At 39.4% G+C, this 26,933-nt stretch overlaps 2 protein-coding genes across 3 annotated transcripts in view; one reads left to right on the top strand and one right to left on the bottom strand.

Annotated features, from left to right (window-relative positions):
- Positions 1 to 243: 243 nt before the first annotated feature.
- On the bottom strand, positions 244 to 7,758 carry DNAJC25 (DnaJ heat shock protein family (Hsp40) member C25). The gene is made up of 4 exons (XM_007424555.4): positions 7,279 to 7,758; positions 3,496 to 3,648; positions 2,262 to 2,732; positions 244 to 627 (listed from the first exon to the last, which is right to left on the bottom strand). Exons 1-4 carry the CDS (start codon positions 7,594 to 7,596, stop codon positions 505 to 507), a joined length of 1,065 nt encoding a protein of 354 aa, XP_007424617.2. The 5' UTR covers positions 7,597 to 7,758; the 3' UTR covers positions 244 to 504.
- Positions 7,759 to 14,872: 7,114 nt separating this feature from the next.
- ECPAS (Ecm29 proteasome adaptor and scaffold) overlaps positions 14,873 to 26,933 on the top strand; it is an 83,249-nt gene continuing 71,188 nt past the window's right edge. The window contains exons 1-5 of one of the 2 annotated variants that reach the window (XM_088130367.1): positions 14,873 to 14,909; positions 15,516 to 15,560; positions 23,208 to 23,338; positions 23,892 to 24,008; positions 25,796 to 25,914. In XM_088130367.1, the coding sequence (XP_087986493.1) occupies positions 14,888 to 14,909; positions 15,516 to 15,560; positions 23,208 to 23,338; positions 23,892 to 24,008; positions 25,796 to 25,914 (434 nt within the window). In that variant the 5' untranslated portion in view covers positions 14,873 to 14,887. Of the gene's footprint in view, positions 14,910 to 15,120; positions 15,186 to 15,515; positions 15,561 to 23,207; positions 23,339 to 23,891; positions 24,009 to 25,795; positions 25,915 to 26,933 lie in introns of those variants that run through there. The other variant, XM_088130368.1, reaches the window with a different exon arrangement.

Here is a 26,933-nt window from a genome sequence, read left to right as displayed (position 1 = left end):
TTCTTGGTTTTACTGGTTCTTGTGTTTTTATTGTAGTATGTATTGTTTTACTTTTGGATTATAAGATGCCCAGAGCTTAGCTTTAAGAAGGGTGGCTATAGAAATGTTTTAAATAAATAAGTTTATACAGAGGAAAACCAGAGACAGTTGCATCATGGCATATGTTACAAACCTTCCAAGATTTGTTCACTGCCTAAATTCAGTATTTGTAGGTCATACCTACGTGCTTATTATAATAATAGTATAAAGGAATTAATGAATCTGCCTCAGAGAGTTTTAATTCCATACCAGATCATGAGTGGAACAAAACAATGATGTATATTTAACATATTTACTTTTATTTTTATACATATACATAAAAAACATAAAATGTTACTAGTTTTCTGCCTGATTAATTCCTGAGTTTTAGGACACCGCTGAAACACAGCAGTTAAACTCTGAACATTTTAGATATGAATAATTTTGTCAATCATCTGTGACACGATTGTACGTGTTTTGCACATGTCAATCATCGATAAATGTCAATCTTCCAGGTCCTTCATTCCTCATCCATCGCCGGTATCTTTTCCATCGAGGGTCCATCGCCATTTTTTTCTTCAGCTCTTCCTCTTGCTCCTGTTTGTAAAGCTAAAAAGAAGGGAAGATTTTAATGAAAGCAACATCAGCCTGCAATGCAGTCTTGCACAGACTCCTTGCAAATTTCAGTGCGGACACAGCAATCTCACATGCAGACTCATCCATGTAAAATTAGGTATTTCAAATAGATTATTGCGAATTGCATAACTCTATGTGAAAAACTGGTTCTAGAACTGAAGAGTTGGAGGAGGCAAGGAGAACATTAAAACCACAAGGTTAAAGCAGGGATAGGCAAAAGGTAGACTGTGATCTACTGGCGGGTCTTTCAGTGATCGGCAGGAAATCTCCAAGTATTTATTTCCTAGTCGTTTAAGCAAAAGCAAATAAAATTGATGGATAACATCCGCCCCCCCCACCATGCAAAGGCTGCTATTATACGAAATTGTTTTTTCTCAACCTCAGTTTTGTTCAACTATAATACAGACAAATAATGTAGCTGATTGTGACCGTGGCTGTTCAACTTTGCCAGTGAGTCTAGAATACCGTATGGGAATCACTTATCAGCAAGTCATATGCAATTTGGTGTGTACATGCCAAAGAACAGTTCACGGGATGGAGTATATCGTGGGTGTGCAACTTTTATCAGCCTGAGGAGCACATTAGGTTGAGGACCATTGAATGGCACATTGAGAGCTGCACTCTAAAAAATGAGCTGGGTGGGGTCCATGGAAGTGGGTTCAGGACTTTTAAGAGGTGATATTGTTATTTTTAAAGCAACCATTATGGTCTTTCAAACCTCTCCTCCCCAAGACCCCACTCACTTGGGAGAAGCTCATGAAACTCTTTCTGATGGACTACAGGTAGTCCTCATTTAGTGAATGCCTTGTTTAGTGACTGTTCACAGTTACAACAGTGATGAAAAAGTAACTTTGCAACCAATCCTTGTATTTATGACCTTTTCAGGTCTATAAAGCAAAGGAAAACTGAAGGAAGATCATAAGCACAGTTGTGGTTTCACTTAGCGACTGCTTCACTTAACAACTGAGTTCCCAATCCCAATTGTGGCTGATAAACGAGAACTACCTGTATGTGCAACTGCTGGGCTGCCCTTTTTTGTACCCCTGAAGTAGATAATTGGCTTTGCCTCCTGAACCACCATTTTGTGTTTATAAATAGTGAGTAGTACTAAGCAGACTAAACATCTTTAAAAAAAAAATCTCACACTAGAAATCTATCTATTCTATTAACTAGATATTATAGAAATGAACAAAAATGTAGCTTATGAAACTGTAGTGACTATGCATCTATTATCTAGAGAAAGTGACATACTGTTTTACAACACCCACACCAATGAAAAGTAGGACAGATTATCTGTTGCGCCTCAGCTGCTAAACCCAGGTAACAATTGCACTGTGGATGATAAAACACCAACCCCTAGTATAGATCTACTGATAATTATCCATTCACCCAGGTTATAAATAAAAAGTTTGTGTATGGCAACTTGTGGGTGAAATTTGAGCAATCTTTCTATGAGATCTGAGTGGTACAAGGGATGCTTAGGATCCAATGCACGAAACCAATGCTGTGAGATTGCAAAAACAATCTTTATAGTTATCCAATAGCCCTAGATTACAGAAATCAGAACAGTTTGGGGGCTTTACTTCTCTTGCACCACCATCACTCACCTCATAATTTTCTCTTATCCAAAGCTGCCGTTCAAGAAAAGACTCTTTCTGGTGATCTTCCAAAGTGTCAAATTGAGATTGTGACATTTTCATGTATTTGCGTATGATGTACAATTTCTCTTCTTCGCCATACTCTTGCCTTTTGATATTGAAACAATAAATCCACCAAAAATACCATGCTATGTACTTGCACAGATAAAAAGGAGCTAAAATAATTTGAAACAAGAGAATGTCATAGATTTGGGGTTTCTGGTAGCCACCCTTGATATCTATTTTGTTTTTTATTACATCCTTGATTATTTCTTCTTCTTCCTTGCGGATTTCTTCCTTGGATCGTCTGCTTTTGCCTTTTTCTTTGGCTCTGTTCAATAGCCCCTGTTGCCTGGCAATCTCAGTAGCTTGTATACGATATTTTGGCACAGTTGCTAGGTAGTTGATAGCTTCATTGTAGCTACTCCACCAACTAAAGAACTAGAATATGAAATGGCAAGATCAAATTTACATACCTTTTTAACTTTAGAGAATACTTTAACATTTATTTTTCCTATGCTACTTAGGCTAAATATAAAATTCACTTTATCAAATGTGCTTTATTTTTTCTGCATCGGTACAACTTTATTTCCTTTTTTCTGAAATTCTGCAGCTCCTGTGTATTCAGGCTTATGAATCATGACATGCCATTTTTAAGAGATCCAAATGCATTATTTCCATGCGCTACCTGCTTGTATTTTTGTCACAATCTCTTTTTATGCAAACATGTATGCAAACTTTGATGTATAATCATGTCATGACAAACAAAAAACAAAAACAAATATGTAAACTACTCTGTGGCTTTATGAAACATAGTATTCAAATTCAATATCAATAAATAACGTAACTCCCACTATGTGGCAAGCATGTGGCAAGTATACATAACAACTTATGTACTGTGCCTCAACCAAAGAAAATTTGCACAAGAGCAATGCTTAACAATCATTTTACAAGCTTTATTATTTGCAATTTACACAAAGGGAAAAAAGCACTTAGCACACTAACCTAGGCCTACTGAGCTGTGGCATGGAGGGGGAAGGAATCAATTCCATCTTCCCCACGCAGTCTCTCCACACAGTGGGCTGCAGAGAGAAGGGATTTCCCCACCTCCGCCCTCCAACGCAAGTGGAATTCTAGATTCAATACCGCAACACATCCAGGTTAGAGGAGAATACTGGAACAGGTAGGAGACAAGCATACTTACTTGAAATACAGAAATGGCACAAACAGTGACAAGAATCACTATTCTGACATCCACCTTGGGTGCCAATCTTCTAGAATAATAGTGATAGTAATGGCTGTAATACTCCTCAGGATGATCCAGCATATAATCATAATCCTTACGAGTTTCTTCATCCTGAAAAAGCGATTGGCAGTTTTTTTATGTGGAAATATTCCATTTCAGAAGGAAATAAAACAAGTTGTATGTCAGTTTAAGGGAACGCCTTTTAATGCTGTTTTTATGCCAAATATATCGAGCTTTGCTGACTTAGAAATTAAACTATCAAACAAACTAATTCTATTTATGCAATAGTACAAAACAACTAAGAAAGATGAATTTGTACTAGGCAATACATTTACTTTCAAACACAAATGAGAAAATATATTATGTGCTTCTGGAATAATACAATGCATTATGGACTGAAGTGATTCTTTAGGTAAGACAAGGGTCCCAATTTTGTTGACTAGAGGACATACATATATTTTTGAGATGATGCCACTGATCCTTTCACAAACGTCTGCCATGGGAAAGCTTGGTCATTCATAAGATGGCTGCAATAAGCAATGCGATCAATCACAAACCATGGTATACTAGAATGTTTCTTTCCACTCCATGTAGCCCTCCTGCAGGATACTCTTTACCATCCCTCCTTACATTTGTCTTTTTTTGAGAGACTTTCAACCAAAGCACTGGTCTCTAACCATCCATCATTTTTATTGTCTAAGAAAGCTTGTTGGGACTCAGGAAGTCTTGAAAATAAGAATGATGCTGGAAACACTTTTCACCATTCCAGCTTCCTAATTTTTTTTTTAATTTGATTTTTTAAAAATGTATACAATCAAGTGAAGGGGGCAAGAGAGTACCTGATGCCCAGGATGAGAAGAAAAAAATCCCCCAGCAGCAGTGAGGTAAATGGCCCATGTAGGCATAAAGGGAAAGGGAAGGGAGGTGGTCTTGGATGACATGTTTGACTCCTTTCCTCTACCTTTTAAGGGGTGAATTTTTGAATCATGTAGTCTGGGCCTCTGCTCTTGAGGGTGGGATTTCCCTCACTTCATAGGTGCTGAGAGAACATCTGATTAGGAACTGTTTTTTGAAAATCTTTTGAGGATTGAAGTTTCTTTTTTTTTTTTAAATGGGGTAAAGGAAAAGGCTGAAAGATATTGCTCAAAAAGGGTAAGAAGAGAGGAGGCAGCTGCTGCTGTTTAGAATGAGGGCCAGTTTCTTCTTTCTTGTACAATCACATGTACAACATATTCTAGATGCAGTAGAGCAACAAGAATATACATAAACTCTTTACTAACTCTAAAAGGGACACATGCACCTGTTAATTCACCATAAGCTCAGGGAAAGATTTGTAACAGCAGAGTTTGTCCACTTTTATCATTCCATAGAACTCAATTTGAAAACAAGCACATTGAGAAGAAGGAATGATTGGGTAATGATAAAGAGAAAGATAATATCTATCCAGGGGTGTTTTCAATATGGAAATCTTCCTTCCACAAATTACAGGCACACACAGGTTTCTATGCATATAAAAACAGGAATCCAATGTTCTGTTACATTCCAGCACAGGCAAGAAGCATCAAGTAGATGAAGAAATAAGACTATCCATATTTTCAACTGTAGAGGCTAAGCTATAAATCAATAAATAATATCATATATTATATATATATATATATATATATTTATATAAATATATATATAATATAAATAATAAGTAATATCAATAAAGTTAGTTTGCCAACTATGATTGGCAGTTGCTCTTTATTCATTTCAGAAATTTTTTAAATTCCTATTGGAAATGCAAGATGTTGAATATGTGACTTGCTTTTTGTCATGCTACACATAGGTAGGACTGAAGAAATTCTACCACGAAGCTATGGCCCACCTAGTGTCTGACCCATCTTAAAAGTGGAAACAGGAGTATTTCTGTTAGAATTGATTCCTAAATTAAACTTCTGTAACATAACTTACCAGCCTGTATGACAATTCCTGTATTTTTATAGTCCACAAAGTCAGACGTTACCTATATTTAATAATTCAAAAGATTCTTTACTACTTGAAGTCCTTCATGGAAGCCTTGTTTACAATTACCTACCATGGTTGAAAATTTTTCTAAAAACATTCTCAGTCCTCATCAAACATTTTGAATGGGGAAAACTATAAATCTGATCGTCTTAAAAACACACCAACATAATTGAAAGTGGAGAGGAAAAGTGAAATTCATAGTTAGATTTGGATTTCAGCCTATCAAGCAGGCACATTTTAAAAGATCCCCAACTTGGCTTTTTGGGACCTCCAAAAATAATGCTCCTGACTCATTTTTTCAAATCCTCTCAAGCTTGAGGAACTTTATTATGTTCACCTGAGTGCTGGCTTTCATCCTGTGTTTATTAATCTCCAATTCAAATTATTGGGAACAACTAATGATGCTGTTGACTACCGATATTCCATAATGCTGGGATCATTCTATACACTGCCTGGTGCAATCTAAAGAGCTACTTTAGACTCACCCATGAATATCTGATTCTCTACCTCACCTCTTCAGTTGACCCACTCCTGCCATATGACCAAATGTGATACCCTGACACACAATCAGAAGTAATTAAAAAAAAAACAGTCACAAGTCTCTTGCTGCATAAAGTTTAGAGGACAGGATCACTTTAATGCCTAAACTTCATGTTCACAGCAGTACACCTGAGAGAGCATATCTAGCAGAGGTGGGATTATACAAGCCAAAGGCTCTATCTAGGACATCTTAAATCTATGACAACTGTTTCCCATTATTAGGAAATATCCACTCCAGATCAATAACCTGTCTCAAAGCCCTCTTGTTTGAACTTCAGCCTTCTCTTGCAATTTGGGGATAAAGACAAGTCACACCCTTACATCAGAGCTGTACCAAATACTAAAGGACATGGAACACTTTAAACATCTGCATGATGTGATACCCATTTCAAATCCTAATATAGACATGTCAAAGATTCAGAGCAGAGAAAAGCCTTACAGAGTTTTAATTTAAAAAGTTTTCTGCAAGGCCTCTTCCCTTCTCATGTTCTAAGACCGTGAAAACCGCTGTGTGGAGACAACCCAAAGATCTGTCTAGCCAGATGCTATTTGTTAGAGCTGCTAGGCAAATGCACCTGCAGCCCACAGCTATGGTACAAAAGAATCCATCTTCCCTTCTTGTTGTCGGTCCCTAATAGCTGGCATCCAGATATGCTGCTTCTATGCAGGGAGGTTCCATTTAATTGCTGAAGCGGACGTCTTTCCGTAGGACCCCTCCTGAAGAAGCCTTCCAGCAACAGCCAGACAGGTTTCTTGATTACTATCCAGCTGACTAATATGGGAAAACAGACTGCGGGATTAGACCGACTTGTAATACGATGCAGCAGAGCTCCTCTTCCATTTTAACTAACCTTTCCTAACTTGACCCCTGTGGCATGTACACAACAGCCCCGGCATTCTCCAGAAACATTGGGCTACACTTTGCATCATCCCCCGCCAGCCCGCACACAGGGATCGGGGGCGAAGGGGCCTGCAATTAAGCCATGCAGGAAACGCTTGCTCCGGGGCGCGAGCAAGCGGGGAGTGCTTCTGGCGTCAGCCGCTCCTGTCACCCACAGCGGCTCCATCCTCTCAAGGCGACCGGCGGGAAGCGGCGCGTGTTCGCAGAAAGGGAGGGGGAGGGTGCGTGTCTTACCGGAGGCATCCGCCCAGGCCGGGAGGAGGGAGGGGGCGGTCCCGGCCCCGCTCTCTCACCTTGAGGGTCTCGTAGGCGGTAGCGATCAGCAGGAACTTCTCCTGGGCGCTCTCGGCTCCTCTGCCATCCGGATCGGGTTCCCGCTGCCGGTCCGGATGGTAGCGCAAGGCCAGCTGCCGGTACGCGCGGGCGATCTCAGCCTTGCTGGCGTCGCGGCCCACGCCGAGCACGTCGTAGCACACCAGCTTCCCGCAGTACAGCCCCTCCACCAGGGCCTCCGCCGGCCGCAGGCAGAGGCCCAGGAGGGCCCACAGCAGCAGCGGCCAGCGCGACCGTCCTCCGGCGCTCCCCGGCGCTCGCGGCGGCGGCGCCGCCATGGCCGCGACCGCTCCGAGCGGCTCCGTCGCCGGGCCTCGCGCGCAAGACGGCAGCTCGCGGCCTCGTCTTCCCTGCGCTGTAGCACGAGCTTGGGGCGGGGCTAGAGCATTTGGACGTGGACAAAGCGGAGGGGCTGGCGAGCGCGCGGCGCCAACCGCACGCTCCCAAGCCGTCAAACGTCAACGGGAGAGGCCGAAGGGAATGGTCAGGAACGGGAAAGAACTGGCCAATCGGCGAGGAGGGGAAGGGAAGGCGAGGCGAGGCGAGGCTCGCCCGGACGGAAAGCAGCGCGCCAAAGGAGCGGTCGAAGACGCGCAGGGGCGGGGAATAGAACCACCGAGGGGGCCAATGAAAATGAAGGGGCGGGGTTTAGGCCGAGGGGCATCCGCAAGGGGAGCGGGACGACTCGTGGAGCCCGTTCAGCCAATAGGAGGAAGGGAACGTGCGCGAGTTCAGGGTCGAAGATGAGAGGACCTAAATCAGGTGTACGAGATGATGCACCTGGGGGCGTGGGCGTGTTTTTTAATCATCGATTGATCGTGTGCCGTCGAGTCGGTGTCGACTCTTAGGGACCACTTAGATACATTTTCTCCAGGACGATTTGTTCCCAGTCTGGTCCTCCAGCTCTTCCAAGGATGCATCCGTCGCTGCTGCTGGTTGTCGTCTCTTTCCTTCCACTTCTCCCAGCATTACAGGCTTCTCCAGAGAGCTGGGTTTTTGTATAAAATGTCCAAGTAGGACAATTTGAGCCTGGTCATTTTTGCCTATTGTCTGGGCTGATTGGTTCAATGATCTGCTTGTTTGTTTTCTTGGCTGTCCCTGGTATTCTCAGGAATCTTCTCCAACGCCAAAGTTCAAAAGCATCAATACTCTTTTATCCTGTTTTTTCAAAGCCTAACTTTTTAGACCCATTGTTTTTATTGTGCTGTTTGAATTTCATTATTAGAGTTTCTTTCAGCTATCAGAGTAGTGCCACCAAGATAGCACAAGTTATTGATGTTTCTTCCTCCAGTTTTAAAACCTTGCTCATCTTCCAATCCAGCTTCCCTCAATATATATTTCAGCATACTGTATAGGTTGAATAAATAGGAAGAGAATAAAGGTAGTCCCCAGTTTAAGAACAAGTTCTGTTCCGAAGGTCTGTCCTTAAGTCAAATTTGTGCATAAGCCAGAACAGTATTACTGTATAATGCTTATAAGTTGTATTGGGTAATTAACTCGAACCACTGTGTATTTAACTCAAATTTTGCTACAACAGGCTCCATTCTGAACTGTGGGTTGTCCTTAAACTGAGTGTTCTTAACCTGGGGACTACCTGTATACAGCTTTGTGTCATGTTCTGTGTGCACTGTGGCTTCTTGACCTGTGCATAGGTTTTGCACGAGGACAGTGAGATGTTCTGGGATTCCCATTCCACAGCTTGACATGATCTACACAATCAAAAGCCTTTCTATAATCAAAGAGGCACATATTAACTTCATTTTGGTATTCTCTGGCTTTTTCAATTATCCAGCATGCATTATAAATAGTGTCTTGTGTTCCTCTACCTTTTCTAAAGCCAGCTTGAATATCTGGCTTCTGCCTTTCTATGTAGGACTGTATTCTGCATTGAGTGATTCTAAGCATTATTTGACTAGCAGATGAAATTAAGGATGCATACTCTGCAGGGTTTCCTTTCTTAGATACTGGTATCTAGACTGACATCTTACAATCTGTTGGCCACTGTGTTGCTCACCAGATTTAGTAGCATATTTTGGTTAGATCCTTTACAGATTCTTCTTTTGTTGCTTGCCATATTCCTGAAGATATTCCATCAATTCCAGTAGCCTTCTGATTTGATAATGACTGGAGTGCTGATCTAACCTGATCTTCTAATACTAGAGGTCCTTGTAAGTAGCGAATATCTTCTAATATATCTTGGATGTCAACATCTCTACTGTACAGATTTTCAGTATACTTCTTCAATCTTTGTTTGATCTTCTTGGAATCAGTTACTATCTGTTCATTAGCATCCTTTCGTACAGAAATTCAAGATCTTTTGGAAGACTTATCTTGTTTTTCATGTCTGTTTCTATCTTTGATGTCTTTACAGATGTCATTGTAATACTGCTGCTGGTCTCTTCTAACAGCTCTCTTAAACTCTTTATTCTTTCCTGAGATTTTTGTCTGGGCTTTGATTTCTCTTCTCAGCAATTTCCATGGTTTATTCTGATATCCAGTTGCTCTTTTCTGTTTTTTTGGTCTTTGGCAGTCTCTTTCACATTCATCCTTAGCAACTTTTTAAATTTATTCCACAGTTCTGGTTCCCTATCAATGAGGTTCAAAACTTCAAAATGATTCCTGATGTTCTGTTTGAAAATGGTGGGTACTATGCTCAAGATCATACTGTGAAAACTGGTTAGCTTTCTTCTTCTGCTTGAGCTTAACTTGGAACTTGCACATGGATAGTTCTGATTTGTTCTGCAAACAGCCCCTCACCATGTCTTTTTTGTTATAACAGAGCTCTTCCATCTCCTTGTACCAATTATGTAGTCTATTTGATTTCTGTGTACTCCATTTGGTACTGTTACTTGTTTGAAGACAATGTTAGCAATGAAGAAATCATTGGATTAGCAGAAATTGCTGAGTCATTGTTCTGCTTCATTTGATTTCCTCAGCCATAAAGTTCAACCACATTTTCCTCCTTAATATTTCTAACGTTGGTTTTCCAGTTTCTAAAGACAAGCAGCACGTCTCTCTTTTGTGTTCTGTCAATTTCAAATTGAATATAAACATAAAACTAGATGTCTCATTAGTACTCTGAAAGATCCTCAGCTCTTCTTCAGTAGCATATTGAGTGCCATCCAACCTGAAGGGCCCATTATCTGGCATTCTATTGTCAATAACTTCATATTGGCTGTCCATGTTTTATTCTTGGTAAAATACAGAAGTGTGTTTACCATTACCATTACCAGTCTCCCATGAAGTATGAAATGATGCCTTTACTGTTGTTACTAAAGGAATAATCTGTCTCCAGTATCTTCCTATATCACTGCTGCCCAATATAGGTGCCAGCGTACTTTAGCTGGGCAGTTGGGATGACTTTCATGGCTTGGGTTTATAATCCTGCTGGGATTATATACTTTTGGCAAAGGTTACTGGTGTTCTTTGCTCATTACTCCTAGGAACACCGCCATACCATGACAAGGCAGCACAGCAGCACTGGGAGTGGGGCTTATTAGCAGGCTTCAATTTGCATAGGAATGAATAGAGTTATGAATTACTTCCAAAATAAAAGAGTATTTCCATTCTCTGGGTGTTGGGCAGCCACACAGTGAACTCCTTCACCCATGATTCTGAGACCAAATGTATGATATGTCTCCTTTGAAAAACTGTGCACTTGACTCAACATTGGGTGATAATGGGCATTTATGGAAGACAGGCTGTTTTAAATTATTTTAGGATAAGTTTCTCCAACCTGGATTCCTTAGTTTCATTGACAGTAACTCCCATTATCCTGACAGCATGGCCAATGACTATGAATTGGTTGGCATGATGGGTTTGGAAGACACCAGATTGGTAAAAACCACTTTAGGCACAGTAGGCTCTTCAGCAATAGGAAGTAGAAGCAAAAAGGGGTAGGGTTATTGGCCAGTGATAATATAATTTTTTTTAAAATCTTGTTTTTATTCATTTCTGAAATATTGAGGATACAGGTGAAATCTAATATGCCAAAATAGCAAGGAGTGGGCTTGCATTGTGACACTGCTCTACCATCTTGGCGTTTTTGACTCACCCACACTTACACTATTGCACCAAACTAAAGTCACCCAGTAAACTTCCACAAGAGTATGGAATTGAACCTGGATCTCTCCAATCCTAGTTTAACACCCCAACTGTTACACCATATTTCATATGCATCGTTAAAAATAAAGAATGTTTGCCTGCCTCTTGAACATTTCCTAGCTTTTACAACTATGCCAAGAAAGGGAAAAGTAGACAAAATGAGAAAGCATGAAGAAGCAACCTGGAAAAGAGAGAAGAACACAAGTAATAACTTATGCCCCCATCACCTCCAGGTTGAACTACAGGTAGTCCTCATTTATGATCATTCGTTTAATGACTGTTAGAAGTTACAACAGTGCTGTAAAAAATGACTTGTGAACAGTCCTTGCACTTACGATTGTTGCAGCGTCCCCATGGTCACATGATCAAAATTTGGGTGCTTGGCAACCAGCATGTATTTACGACAGTTGCAGCATCCCAGGGTCATGTGATTGCTATTTATGACCTTCCCAGGGGCTTCCAACAAGCAAAATCAATGGGGGAAGCCAGATTCACTTAATGACCATGTGTTTCACTTAACCATGGTGATTTGCTTAACAACTGCAGCAAAAAAGGTCATAAAATTGGGCAAGACTCACTTAATTACCGCATCGCTTAGCAACAGAAGTTCCGGTCCCAATTGTGGTCATAAGTTGAGGACTACATGTACTAAAATGGACTCTACTTGGGGTTGCCTTTGAAGATTACTCAGAAACTTCAGTTAAGTCAGAATGCAGTACCTTACTTTCTGATGACTGAGAGTTGTTTTAGCAGAATTACAGTGGTCTTTGTTTAACGACCACTCCATTCAGCAACCATTCAAACTTGCAACAGCATTGAACAAGTGGTACTTACGACCGGTTCTTGAAGTTCTGGCTGTTTCAGTGCCCCCACAATCACGTGATCATAATCTGGGCACTTGGCAACTGGCCTAGATTTCTGACCATTGCAGTGTCCCATGGTCATATGATCTTGATTTGCGACCTTCCCTGCTAGCTTCCCACAAGCAAAGTCAATGAGGAAGCTGGCAGGAAGTTAGAAGTTGTGATCACATGAGGTCCTTGTTTAATGATCCATGCAGTCCTTGCTTAATAACAGTAACTGGGGACTGTTGGAACTGCCCTCGCTAAGCGGCACGGGCAGGTGACATCACATTTTACGACTGCATTGCTTAGCGACAGAAATTCCAGGCTCAATTGCCATTGTTAAGCGAGGACTACCTCTACACCTATATTGATGGTGCTGCATTGCTTGCCTGTTTCCAAATGCAATGTAAAATCCTGGTTATGACTATAAATACATGTATCACTTGGACTCAGGATATCTTTTCATCTTTTCTGAGCAGACAAAATCCATTTTGGGATTGCTTTGGATTCCTACCACTCAAAAGATAACAGGGGCAGGACCAGGAGGCAGGCCTTCTCTGTCTTGTCTCCATTCTGTAGTATGGGTTGTCTCCCAAAGTCAGGACAGTCCCTATACTCCTTGCTTGTTAAGAAAGTGGCAAAAACAGTACTTTTCTTGACTTGACTTTTGGGGTTATATGTCTTTTGCTGGCTATTTTTAGCTTTTTTAGTGAATGTTTACCATTTTATTGTTAATTGTTCTACTTGAATGTGATTTTTCCATTTTTAAGGTTGTATTTGCTGAGGCAATTTTTATGTAAACCACTTGGAATCTATTGGGAGAAGATCTACAAGTGATATAAATAAATAAATAAATGCACTATATAGCTGGATTCTTCTCCTTCCAAAGTCATTACTACCAATTATCCTGTGGAAAGAACCCTAGAAATTTGTTTTTCAGTAATACTCATTGCATTTTTATTTATAATTGTTTATATTACTTCTAAAAAGATTGGGAAGATTTATAGTCCATCCTGAAAGGTGGCCTGTAAATAATTCCAAATAAGAATGCATGATAATAAGATGGTGTCTGACTTAGAATAAGAGCATCAGTCCTCAATGGTGATTCACCAAAATAACATGTATTCGGTAAAATATGAGCTGAATGTCCCATTTCATGTTAGCAATACAATTTAATTTACTGTAGTATTTGATACTGCCAAACTTCTTTTGAACGTTGGGGTTATTTTATATTATTTTACTGAATGGCTAAACAACACAAATTGATTGTAGTTTTGTACTGATCATAATTAATTACTTCAAATACCAATATTACAATTTGATAGCAAGCTTTGGGGCCAGAGGCTGTGAGGACCGCATCCAAAGCAGGAAGCCCTAAGGATAACCTCAGGTTGTGCTGCAAATGCAATCACTGACTTAATAAACTCTTTAGATATTTATTTGAGGGTGAGAGCTCATTGAATGAGAATAGTTACACAACTGACTCAGGTCCTCTGCATTATGTGTGTGTAGTCAATCTATTCTTGTTTACGCTAACAGTTCTGTCTCAATATTGCACTTTGTGCAAAGGAATGGTTAGTGTCAGACCCTCCTGTGCAATTATTTTGGCTGAGATGAAAGAAGGGCTCTTGTTCCTGCTTTCACCCACCAAAAAGTTTTTGCCCACCATTGAGTTTTGCGCACCAATCAATCACGCCCACTTATTTTGGCTGTCTTGTGCTTTTTTCCCTGCAAGAAGAGATAGGGTTGGGCCTAGGATTATTGATCGACGGTTGAGTTATCCCTGCAGATGTATGTACCCGTGCCATAATCACAACAAAGACGTTGCACCAATTGATTATGTCTGTAGCAGGCAAAAACTTTTTGGACATGAGATTTTAACCCTAGTGGTGGGCAAAAAAGGAAGAGCCTAAAGAAATGCACCCAATGGCAGCAGCCTAGCTTAAGTATTACAGGACAGACTGCACACCATATACAGCATTATCCAGCAACACTGCTTTGCCATTGCAAAGATTTTGCTGCCTGGGGCTGCTGGCTCATTTTGCCTAGTAGTAGGATTGGAACACCCTGCATTCTTGCTAGAGATTTCTAGAAATACCTAAGGCGGCACATAAAGTAGAGCAACCACATCTGTATTGCAAAAATCTAGATAGCCACTAGATGGCAATAAAATGAGAGTTTTCTGCCATCTAGTAGTCATCAGGATTTTTGCATCCCAGGTTTGCTAGGACATCAACAGCAGCAACATTTTGGAGATCTAGAATAACTGCCATTCCTACTTTCACAGCTATCTAAATATCCCTATTTTATTCATGCACATGTATTGAACGTTGGAGCAGAAAAAAAGGCACTTCTTTGTTTGAAGGTTGTTTAACTACTGAATACTTGGTCCCAATGGGGAGCAAAACTATGTTTAGGAAGTTTGGGCATGAAAATTATCTCACACTTTTCTAAAAACAATGTAACTCCGAATACCTTTCAAGGTAGGAATGAGTCAGCCTGCTAGAAATACCTTCTGCAGATAGGGGGAGAAACTCTCTCTCTCTCTTTTTTTAAATGCTGATTCTCCTTTCTCCACCACCCATTTCTGGGGGGAAAAAAGGTATATATATAGCCAATCATGGAGGTCAGTATGGATTCAGGTAAGTTCCTTTCAGCTGCATCCTCGGGAAAGTATCGATGGGGGAAAATGAATGAGGGGAGGAAAAAAACAGATTTCGTAGGTCATGAACGATGAATGGAGGTGCGCTTTTTAAAAAACCTACTTTGATTTTTTTACGTATCTTGGCTCCAACAGTATGTGGAGCTGTAAGCTTAGTTCGCCAAAGGAGACAGCCTGGTAGCTTGACGGTAGTAAAGAAGAGGGAGATGAATAGAAGGAGCAGGACGATTGCACGGCTCTTTCTAAATATATAAAAGTAAAGTAAAGGCAGAGAGGGTGGCGTGCATGGGTGCACAAAGCAGATGCACGCGGGGAGAGATTTGCAAGGTTACTTAAGCTTTGCGCGTCTCTCAACTGCGGTTGGCGTTTTGAGGGGAGAGTCAGAGGAGGGAGGAGAAAATCAGCCATCGGCCTCCCCTCCTCGCCTTTCTCTAGCAGCTCAGTCGCGGGGGAAGCATCGGGGAAGGGGGCTGAAGGCAAAGGAGGACGGAAGCCCCCGTCGCCTTCTCCTCTGCCCCCTCCGCTTCGCGGCCCCGCGTGAGGAGAACTCCCGGCTAAGCCTCCTTCTCTCGCCTTCTCTTCCCAGCTGACAACATGGCTGCGGCCGCTTCTGCTGCCCAAGACGAGCTGAGTAAGTGGGGTCCGGCGGCGGGGGATAGTGATCATGCGGGCACGGGGGAAAGGGGGTGCTCCAGCCCACGAGTCTGAGCCCCTCTTTCTTTCAGAGGCTCGTCTTTCCAAGCGCGTGCTCCGACCTTCGGGGAGCGCCCTGGGCCTCTCTTCTGGAGGGTGTAATTCCCCCCGCTTGGGGGGTGCTGTGGGGAGACCTCGGAAAGGGGCTTGTCTTCCCCCTTGGAGGGTTGGGGCTCTTCATAAAAAGGAAGAAAGGCCGGGCTGGCCGGCGAAGGCTCAAAGATGTCCGTAGACGGTGCAGGATCAGGAGGGGGAAGGGTGAGGAGGAGCCGGCCATTAGGCCTCAGTTCTGCAGAGTCATATTAGGAAATAGAAAGTAAAGCTCCGGGAGGATGGGGAAAGGGGCGACCCCGTCCTCAAAACCAGCCTCCTCGGCCCCTGATTCCCAGACCTCCCCCCCCCCGTTCCTCCTCTCGCCTTTCTTTTTCAAAGGTTTGCGGGCGCTTCGTACTTGCGAGAAGGGGGACTTTATTTGCCCAAGTCTGTCCTCCTCTCGTGAAGAAGGTACTCTATCCCCCCCCCCACTTCCATTCGAGGGGTTCCAGATTTCATTCCTCCTCGCCAAGTCTATTCTTAATCTTGTGGAAAGCGCAGGCCTGTCGTGACTTTGCTTTCCCAGGGATTAGCGTCCGGTCCCGGGAATCCTGCGGAGTGTTTTTGAGTTGGAGATGGGGAAGCTGAGCCCCTCCACGCCCCACCCTCCCCCGTTTGGCGACGGCCGGTCTTTCCGAGGTGGCCACTTTAGGGGAAGGAAGAGGATGTGGCAGGCGCGGAAGGTGTGTGCCGGCCGCTTCTGGACGGGTTTTTGCCTGTTCCCCCTCGCCATCCCTCTCGGCCTTCCAAATTTTGTTCTTTCTCTCCCACCACCACCCCCCCGTTCCACATTAAAGGGATTGAGGCCTCGCTCGGCTGAGGCGTGGTATGGCCGGGAAATGCTTCTTTGTGACAGGAAATGACTACAGTCTTTGCCACTGAGGCAAGCTGGGAAAACACACACACACAGAGTTATAGGTATATCTATATTCACACACACATATATAGGTATATCTATTATATATAGACATATATAAAACTCAAAAATATTTATGCAGTTACTTATTTACTGCATTCACAGCCCACAGAGTTCAAGAAGACTAGGGATATTAGCATATTAGGCCCCTTTCCTCAATGTTATACCCACAACACAACCCTGTGAAGGAGGATGGTCTGGGAGACTGGCCCAGAGTTGCTTGACTTCACAGGTACCTCTGATCTGTATGGAAGAGGTACTCATGAAGTTACAAGATTATGCAATAGTTTAGGAGAAAGTTCCATTGAACTCTGTGGAATTCAATGTTTTTGAACGAGGTACTTAGAGTTGAACTTTAATTGCAGTGTCTTTGATGCTTGGAAAGGGCATCCCAGTACTGTAGTAAAGTTTCTGGCTTCGGCTTCCTTATTCAGAATAAATTTTATCTGATCTTGAGTAATCTTTTTTTTTTCCCTCTCCTTGAAGTTGCATGATTTTGTTCCATACTTGTACAAGAATGTTGAGAGACTTAGTGATATGTATGAATGCTTAAAGTAGCTTTTTCAAATCTGTTGGCCATGATTCCTAGTCAAAATCTATTCTGATTTGGAATTGTGGGCATTGTAGTCCAATATATTTGGGAGGTATCAGGTTGGGGAAGATTGGTTTGGGGAGCACGAAAGACTTCTTTTTTTGTTTGTCTCCAGAATTGTTGAGAAAAGACTTTTTTCCTGTCTTCTAATTAGTTTAAGCAAGTGTTTAAAAGTACAACATCTATTAGCCTATACTTGATTTTGTGAAAGTATTGTAGTAAAAATATTATGGCTGTGCAAAGCAGTCCTTATAGCCCTATCCTTAAAGGCTTGTGCAACTAACCTAGTGCTTTGCAAGACAACAGATTACATCAGGCAGCACATTGCTAAGATTGAATCTGCCAGTATAGTAAGAACATAATGAGAAGGCCTCCTCCCAGTTCCTTTACACATCAGGTAAGGGGCTAAGGACAAGAAGGCAGCCCTTTTTGGTTGTGGCCCCCATGTCGTGGAAGCTACTTATGGAGCTTCATGCATTTTGGAGGGTGATGAAAAATATGTTCCACCATGCTTTCAGTCTGAGGTAACTATTTTGTGGCATGTCTCTGGGGTGGAAAGGGGGTTCTTTTTATTTTTATTTTGGTTTTAGTTTTTTGTTATTTGTTTTTCTTTTTCTCTGTATTATTATTATTACTCTGTTATACTCTTTCCAGAGTTATGGACTGGGGCAGGCTACAAAAACTGTAAATACCGGTAAATAAAATAAACATGCATGCATCTATAGATGCTAGTAGTCCCAGTGGAAATGTGCTTGCTTATATAGACAATTGGGAACAGCCAAAGTAGCTGCACAACTCTTCCAGAGGACATGGGTTCCTTAATTGACATTCTTCAGGAAGCACCCATACCCTTTTTTAAAGCTTTGCACAGACCTAAAGAAGTATATATTTATATATATTCATATGGACAGAATAAGTCATATCTTTATAATACGGTAGTCCCCAGCTTAAGAACGAATTCTGTTCCCAAGGTCTGTTCTTAAGTCGAATTTGTATGTAAGCCTGAACAGTATTATTGTATAATTAACTTGAACCATTGTGTATTTAACTCAAAGCATTGTGTATAACTCAAATTTTGCTACAGTAGTCTCCGTTCTTAACTATGGGTCATCCGTAAACATGGGGGGTTCTTAACCTGCATGTACAACAGCCAAATAAAGTGATAATATCACTGTACTGTAGTTCTTCAGGGAACCTGAGAGATAGTGGCTTGTTAAGGTAACATATTGCTGATTCCAACCATGCTTATTTATAAGCAAGATTCACCAGATTTAATGGGATTTGATTTCTGGTAAGTCTACTTTAGTTTTCTTAGAGGCCTTACAAAAATGATTTTTAGATTTTAAAAATTACCAATACTTTAATGTTTTAATATTTTTGGAGTCCATAAGATACTGAAATAAGTAACATTTTTTTTCTCAGTACTCAAATTGCAATATTCTTGGCTGCTTCTCTTTCCAGTACAATACAGTAATATATTGTACTGGGTGGATGTCACCAGAATCTATTGAATAAGACCCTTGACATAAGTAATGACAAGTAATATAATTTTCCCAATGTTCTTGTGTGACCTTGATTTTTAATTTTTTTCATTAGTGTCATTTGAAACATTTTTAATGCAAGCAAGATAGCTTTTTCCTACTTTAGCAATGTCCAATCACATAACTTGTCCCTCTTTAGAGACATACATTTTTTCTCTCTTGTGAAAAATGAACATCTCTTCTTTTATTTAGGGCTACAATATGCAGGTTTTTATTTATCATATTTATATAGCTGCCCATCTCACACAAGGGTTAGGGTTACAGAATTCCAAACAACTAGATGGCAGCAGAGGGAAGCAGAGAAGTCTTAATGCATTCCTGCCAACTAGCGATCATGTGAATTTTGTCAACTCAGATGTGGAATTTCTACTTTAAGAAAACAATTTTGGAAAGACTCTGCCACAATAGTTACCCATCACTTGGTGCGTTGTGTGACTTTAAGTTATTGAGCTGCCTTACATTATCTCTGTGATGGCCAACCTTTTGGCTCAGCATGTCAAAAATTAGGAAAATGCCTAACTTGACTCTAATGGTGTGTTACCCTCCTCCCGAACAAAAGAGAAACCATTCTTTACATACTCATTTATTTAAAAAAATACAGTCCAATCACGTGTGGTGCTATGTATTATATAAAGAAATGTCAAATAATTACAAAAATGAAATAGTAAAACAAACTCAGTTTCTTTGGTAACTCAAACAGGGAGAATAGTTGTTGGGTGTTGGTGAACACTGGTGTGTCACCCAAAAAGTTGCGGTGTGTCACCTTTGACATGCATGCCATAGGTTCGTCATCACTGCATTATCTGTTACAGTAGTCCCTTATTCCACTCATTATTTCAGTGCTCTGCTGTTTATGCAGAAAGAAACAGTTTTTAGCATAGTTCTTTTAGCCTGTAACCATATGTAGTAGAGACCTTTTTTTAAAAAAATCATTCCCATGCTATAATAGATTTGGGACAACACTGGTGGAGAAAGGCATTACACCTGGATATGTGAAGGCCGTGGGGGAAAAACTGAGGGAGGGGATACTTGCATTTCCCCTATTTTTTCCATTTTATTCCAAGCCTATTTCTAGCCACACCATAGGTTCCTGCCATGTGACCAGATTTGTCATTATTCCAATAGAGGAGGAGAAGGGATATTGCAAGAGGCCTTGCATTTTGAGGTCATCAGAAGGGTTTTCTGTCCCCTCTAAGTTTATTTTCTGTTGGTATTGTTCCCTATTCCTGCACCAGTTCATGGCACTTTCTGCTATAGATCAGTATTTTTTTCTATTTCTGAACATTTTCCCATACTCCACCATAGCCCTTTATTTTCTCTGCAGTGCCTGGGGCTACTTAGTTTTTTCTTTCTTTTAAAAAATTATATACCCCCTTTCAAAATATACATTTCCCTGGCTCAAGATATTTTATTGCTCAGCCTAGCAAATAAGTAGGAAATTGGCCCTGAATGTTTGAGTAGAAAAGAGATATAAAATGAATAAGGGAAAAAACCCCAATAGGATACTCTTTTGAAAGTAAAAATGTCATTATACTAAATAATACACAATTGAAATAATCCCCTGAAATGTTTACCTATCCATAGCTTTATGTGACTTTATTACCACTGTTAATGATTTTATTGTGAGACTTTTAAGGAGAAAATTAGAAATCAGTGCACAACACTCCTTGAAAATGTCTGAAATAAGTTGCCTTTAAAAAGTCAGTTTACTCTTACTGTTACAGTGATGAAATTTATATCATTCTGCAAATGGATTCCCTGCTTAAAAAAAAATACTATGCTGTTGGAAGCCTTGTATTTTAATGTTGCTATACAAAAGGCTTACATTTTGTGGCACCATTCCTTGGATAGCTTTATGCTAACTAAACTGCCATAAAATGCACATGGTTTGATGTATCTCTGGCATATTACAGTGTCTATCATGTATTTATTAATGAATTTATTAATATCTGCTATTTTTATATAGCATTTTCTATATCTAGTTAACACTTGCTTTGTCACAAGCCAGCCCATATTTTGTTTTTTCATACTCCTAGAAGCACATTGGCTAAAATATAATCTTTTTGCTGATCAGAATAGAATAACTTGTGTTTGAATTATTCAGATCCATTTATGTTGTTATATTGTTCTTTTATGATTACCATCTTGTGTATAGAGACTGAAAAAAAGTTGGTTGGAAAACTCTCATTTCTCCTGCCAAGACAACCTTGTTTCTTGTGAAAAATATATATATTGTTAATTTTAGGATCTGTAGTATAGCTTAGTCTATTCTAAATATTGTTGGGAATGGATTTATATTTAAAAAACTATTGTGAATCATAATATATTCAAATGTGCCTTCCCATTTTATTTCTTACATATTATTTATTTAGTCCTTAAAGGAGATCTGACTAGGATATTTTGTTTTCTAGATGAATGCTATCAGATTTTAGATCATATTGATTTTCTCCCATACTTTTGCCCTGTCAGACTTAATATTTTTCATTTCTGAAACCAGCATTTATTGTGTTTGCTTTTGAATAAATTGAATACATGATAAAATATTTCCTCTTACTGTAGAATTCTGCATATTTTAGATAAAAATGTATTAGAAGTCTCTGAAATCCATTATCTTGGTCAGTCATTAAAAAATAAGGGAACAAGGTCTATATGTTTTGACTGGATTTGACTTGACTTTTCAATTGATCTTAACTTCTCTTCTACACCTGAAATTTGGTTTGGAGTAGTGTCTTTTGGTTTATATCTGGCTTAAGTATAGTAAGAAGCAGAAGTTTCTTAGGGCTTATAATTGTCCCTGGGTGTCACAGCTCTCTCCTATGTTCAGCATAGGAGCAATTTAAGATAGATTGTGCAAGACATATCAGAAAATGACAATTGCATTTTTCCAATTATGGCTGAGATTTTCCTAGGCTAGAATGTTTATAGACAAAACCATGGTCCATGGATTTCTGTAGTCTATTGGTCTGGAATTGGGAAATACTATATTATAGCATGAATTTTATTTTTTCTGACCATAAGGGGCAGAGTTTCCAAATAAGTAAACTGCTTCCTTTATAAGGAAGAATTACATGTACTTAAAGAAGTTAAGAGGAAATTTGACTTTATTAGATTGAATATTTCAGGATCCCAGAGACTCAAATGACATAACTTAAGGCAGTGTGATCTGTTATAAAAAAAAAAAAAAAGTGATTAACTGATTTTGATTTAAATTTTGCATATTTGCTTCTCAGTAATATGCAGATCTAATACATACATATTACATATGCCTTCCTGTCTCATACAATATTGAATAAACAGAGGAAACCATTAATTTTCCTATTGTGCTATTACAACAGTGCACTAGAATCTGAGTGCTTTAAACAGTGTGTTCTGAGCCTGTTGCCTGTTTGATTAAAATTTTCATCAATTGACCAACTAATGCTTATTTGATATATCAATTAAATTTTTCAGTTAATAGAATACACTATGATTTGTGTAAAAGAAGAAAAAAACATGTGACCTAAAAGTAGAGTCAGGGTTTTTATGCTCTTTGTTTGATTCAGTCTTACATGTTCGGCAAGCCTTTTCACAATGATGCAGATGTAATATGGATACTCAGCAAACTATAGTGATCTAATTGGAAGCCAGGCATGCTTCTTTTTTCCCTTCACTTGAATAATTTGTCTTCCCCTTTACTTTCTGACATTAAATGTGTGTGGCTTCTGTGTAAAACACGCATGATGAATGCAGGGCAGGGAAAGGAAACATTTTGAAGAGGAGAAGAGTGTTGATAAAGCTGGCTCCTAATTTGCAGACTTTAATTTGGAGGAGAAAGTAATCATTTTGTTTTCTCTGAGCATTGATAAAGGAGCCATTTTAGAACAGCTAGTGGTACATTAGAAATGGTTCCAAAAGAAATATATGGTATTTTTTGTATAGTATAATTTTTGAAATCTGAAGGTAGGTTAGAATAAAATATGAGTCATTAAGATGTGGATACTGTATATAACTGCTTCTGACACAACATGGCAGTACAAAGTTATTGGTGAGCTATTGGTAGAATTAGATTCACTGATTTAATGCTGGAAAGAGTGCTGTAATCATAGAAACAGTTGATAATCAAAATATTTTAATAAGCAGTACTAAAATTGTCTTATTTTAATGGTGAATAAAGTAATCTGATCATTAAAAATGTTGAGTTAGTGAATCAAAATAAAGAAGAATGTGATACTGTTTGAGAATTTTTCTCTGCATTAGTGTTAAGAAATAATTGTTCATATAAGATTGCACAGAGTATGATACCATCAACCAGTAGAAGAATCATATTTTTCTAAGAAACTTGTAATAATGGCATTAGTAAAACCAATTGAAAACTAAGCCACTATTTAATGGTGAACTTGATAGTATGATTATTTTGCTGTTTGGACTGTTAGTTATAGATAAATTTTTCTTCCTTTATTTTAGATCAACTTGAACGTGTATTCTTGCGTCTTGGCCATGCAGAAACAGATGAGCAATTGCAGAATATTATATCTAAATTCCTTCCCCCTGTTCTTCTAAAGCTTTCCAGTACACAGGAAGGAGTACGTAAAAAGGTATGAATATTATCTGTATGTAGAAGTTTGTCAAACACAAAGTACTTAAAAATCCTCCAACGTTGGTTATGTATAGGTAGAGTGTCCATTGAGACAGACTTAACTCATGGTCACTTGATGAACACATCCATGTAATTTTCAGTACAAAGGTGACTGCTATTTTCTTCATCCAGGATGCTTTTTCAGCTTCCCATTTTAGTCTAGAGTTTGCGTGGTGATCTTCTACACAAGCGCTAACCAGACCCAACCTTGCTTACCTTTTCAAGATCAGCTATGTTTCCATCAAACTGGCAGTTGAATATAATAATAATGTATTACTTGAAGTCATTGAGAACATTGTCACTTCATAGTGATTCTTTTGCATGTTTTATTCAGGTTCAAATAATATACATAGTTGGTTCTTTTTCCCTGTGAAAGTTCAAATGGAAAGACATATAATGCATTTGATAGTCTTCCGTAGATAATATAGACATTTTTTATTTATTATATTTCACAATTGGGTAATGAAACCCAGATCAGTAAAATCAAGGAGGATTTTTTTTTTTTCTTTTAGGTTATGGAACTGCTAGTTCACCTGAACAAACGAATCAAAAGTCGTCCTAAAATCCAGCTTCCAGTGGAGACTTTATTAGTCCAATACCAAGATCCTTCTGCGGTCTCCTTTGTTACAGTAAGCCCTTTCTTCTTAGAGAATTTTATTGCTGAACTCTAAAATTATGGCTGTAATCTTAAGTATAAGAGCTGGTTATCTCCTGCCTAGGTATTCTTTTTCTTGCTTTCAAACAATATGCCTGCTGTACATACAAACAAACAGAGGGGTGGTTTACTGGCTTGTAGCTGCTGAGAAGTGCTTTCCCTAAACGTGACACTTGAACATTCCAACTGTATTTTAATGGAAGGCTTATTTGAAGCTGCATCCAATTGTCATATAAGCATTACATTTAAGTAGTCCACTGGAATGGATAGAAGCAAAATATTCTGTTACATTTTCATATACAACATTTAATGTTCTTGTTTGAACCACAGTTGCTGAGTAACTTGTGGCTGGGTTAAACAGTAATGTTACGGTCATGGATTGCCACCACAGTGACTTGGTTCATGCATGCTAAACTATAATTAGTTTAATTTTGGTGTAATGTAGTATGTGAACTGCACTATTATTTACTTGGTTCACACATCGTTCTAAGCCATTGTTTGTTTAACTGTGACTTACTGACTTAATCACACTTGACGGGATCTATGCAACACCTTAAGCCATGATTTATACACCACAGTGGCTGGGCCATTCAACAGAACAGATATGTGCATTTAGTCACTGATGGTTTCTGCAGGTTTTCCAGCTTACCTGAAGATGCAGTGGCTTGAATCTGGGATTTCTGCCCAAAAGGCTTTATCACTGAATGTCAGTTTTTCTCAATTTGCATAGGAAATGTATAAATATTTAGTAAAAGTCTGATATGTATGTAATGGAAGTTTAGGTGAAGATAATACTTTAGTACATGTTTTTGATTTATCACCTGATTCATTTCAGTGACAAAGACCATATTTCTTTCCTTTCTTTTTTTTTTAATATCCAGGTAAGGTTTTAGTGCACTAGTGCAGTATGGAGTTAAGGATGGTTAGACATGAACTGAAATACACATTTGGCCAGTTAAAAGCAGTTGCTTTCAGGTGGTACTAGAGCGTTCCCAGGTAATTGCTAAGATGAAATGTCCTAGATATAATGGCCCACATTATTAAGGCCTTAATCGGTTGGAGCCAGAAACTTGAAGATAATGTAGTCACTGGAATGCAGAAGAGGCTCCTAGTATGAAGAGGCTCTTTTGTTATGAGATGGGTATATGCATTTCTCATGTCAATAGTAAAAAATCAGGAGGAGACTGGTAGCACCTTTTCTAAGTAACAAATTTTGTGGACTTTGGGGTTCTCTGAGCTTGGTTATTTTCTTGTAGAGGTTTCATTTCCTGACTAGGTAACATCTTCGGTGCTGGAAGGGAGTAGGGCTTGAGTGAGCAGACCCCACTCCCTTCCAGCACTGAAGATGTTACCTAGTCAGGAAATGAAACCTCTGCAAGAAAACAACTAAGCTCTCAGAGAACCCCAAGGACTCCACAGTTCAACCCTGAGCTACACATATTCTCTTCTATTGGTAGAGTTTTGCTGAGCTGCAGCTTATGCCTTTTAATAAAATGTTAGTTGGAAAAGAAGCTACCAGTCTCTGTCTGATCTTTTGCTGCCACTGACTCCTCCTACCATGTCAGTATTTCTGAAAGTTATCAAGGTAAATGAGGCTGTTGAATTTTCTGGTGAGCTGGACTACTTGAATGATGTATGGATTTCAGTGGCATTTATCAATGAAATTTTTTCTATCATACATTTCTTAAAATGTGTGGATATTGTACTGCAGGGCTGTTTTTTTGTAATGGTTCTTTCCAGACATATCTTGTACTTTTACAGAATTTTACAATAATATATGTTAAAATGGGTTACCCTCGTTTGCCTGTGGAAAAGCAATGTGAACTGGCACCCACTCTCCTTACTGCAATGGAAGGAAAACCTCAACCCCAACAAGACAGGTATAATATCCTGCGTGTAAGGCTTTCATTGCCTAGCTTAAAAAAATCTTTCATTTCTTTTATAGACTTAATATCACTGAAGACTGCAAATGTATGTTCAGAGCAATTATGACATGGTGCCCTTCTGTGACTTTGTGTCAGCCCTGCTAGGCAGACCAGACAATCAACTCCACAGGAAGACTAGTACTACACTTTATTGAGATAGGCTATAATAACAGAATTTCGCAAGCCTGTTTATTGCTAAGCCTCCCCTCCTCCTTATATCCCAATGAATCAGGGAGGCATTTGTCAGAGCCATTTCTGAATATTATTTTGTTTCCAAGGACTTAAAAGAATGTTTCAGCCCTCTTTCCTAGATAACGGTTCTTGCATATTTCTGTCAAGATCACCTCCCTTACTCTCTACAATTTGCCATTTCTGATTAAACATATGAGATATAATGACAGTTTGAAGAATTCTCATCTTCTACAAAAGTAAAATTATTTCCTTGATGTGCATGCTTTTCTTAGATGGGGAGGTTATTATAACACTTGAATTCTGTTGGGGTTTTCTATAGGAGCTAAAACTCATTGCAAGCATTTTTTGAAATGCCAATTACTAGCTTTTTCTTGATATTGTGATCTCTACAGTCACATGTAAGAATGAAGCATAAGTTCAGATTTTCTTGATTTATCAGTCATGACTTTTAAGTTGGTTTGTTCTTGATTTGTAACGTGTTAATTATTTGGGGATGGTAAGCAGGGAGCCTATTTTTGATGACACTATACTCATAGATTTGATTAGTCTAACTGTTCCTGGGGAGAAGTAAGCAGAAGACTTGCATGCAGCAATATACAACTTGTGAATGACAAATCATAAAGCTGTGGTGTTTAGCCTTATTATTGGGTACAAATGCAGTCATTTTATCCTTATTTTTGAATTTCTGCAATACTATATTTTAAACATCTTGCTTTGTTTGTCATGTAACATTTTGACATACAGATAAATCTTAATTTTTGGATCCAACCTACTTCATGTTT

Source organism: Python bivittatus, unplaced genomic scaffold (genome assembly GCF_059951505.1).
Source record: "Python bivittatus isolate LINGU-HERP-01145 unplaced genomic scaffold, Pbiv_v1 ctg000850_np1212, whole genome shotgun sequence".
In the NCBI taxonomy this organism is placed as follows: domain Eukaryota; kingdom Metazoa; phylum Chordata; class Lepidosauria; order Squamata; family Pythonidae; genus Python; species Python bivittatus.
The sequence above is the reverse complement of the archived record's forward strand: the minus strand, read 5'-3'. Positions and strand labels throughout refer to the sequence as shown.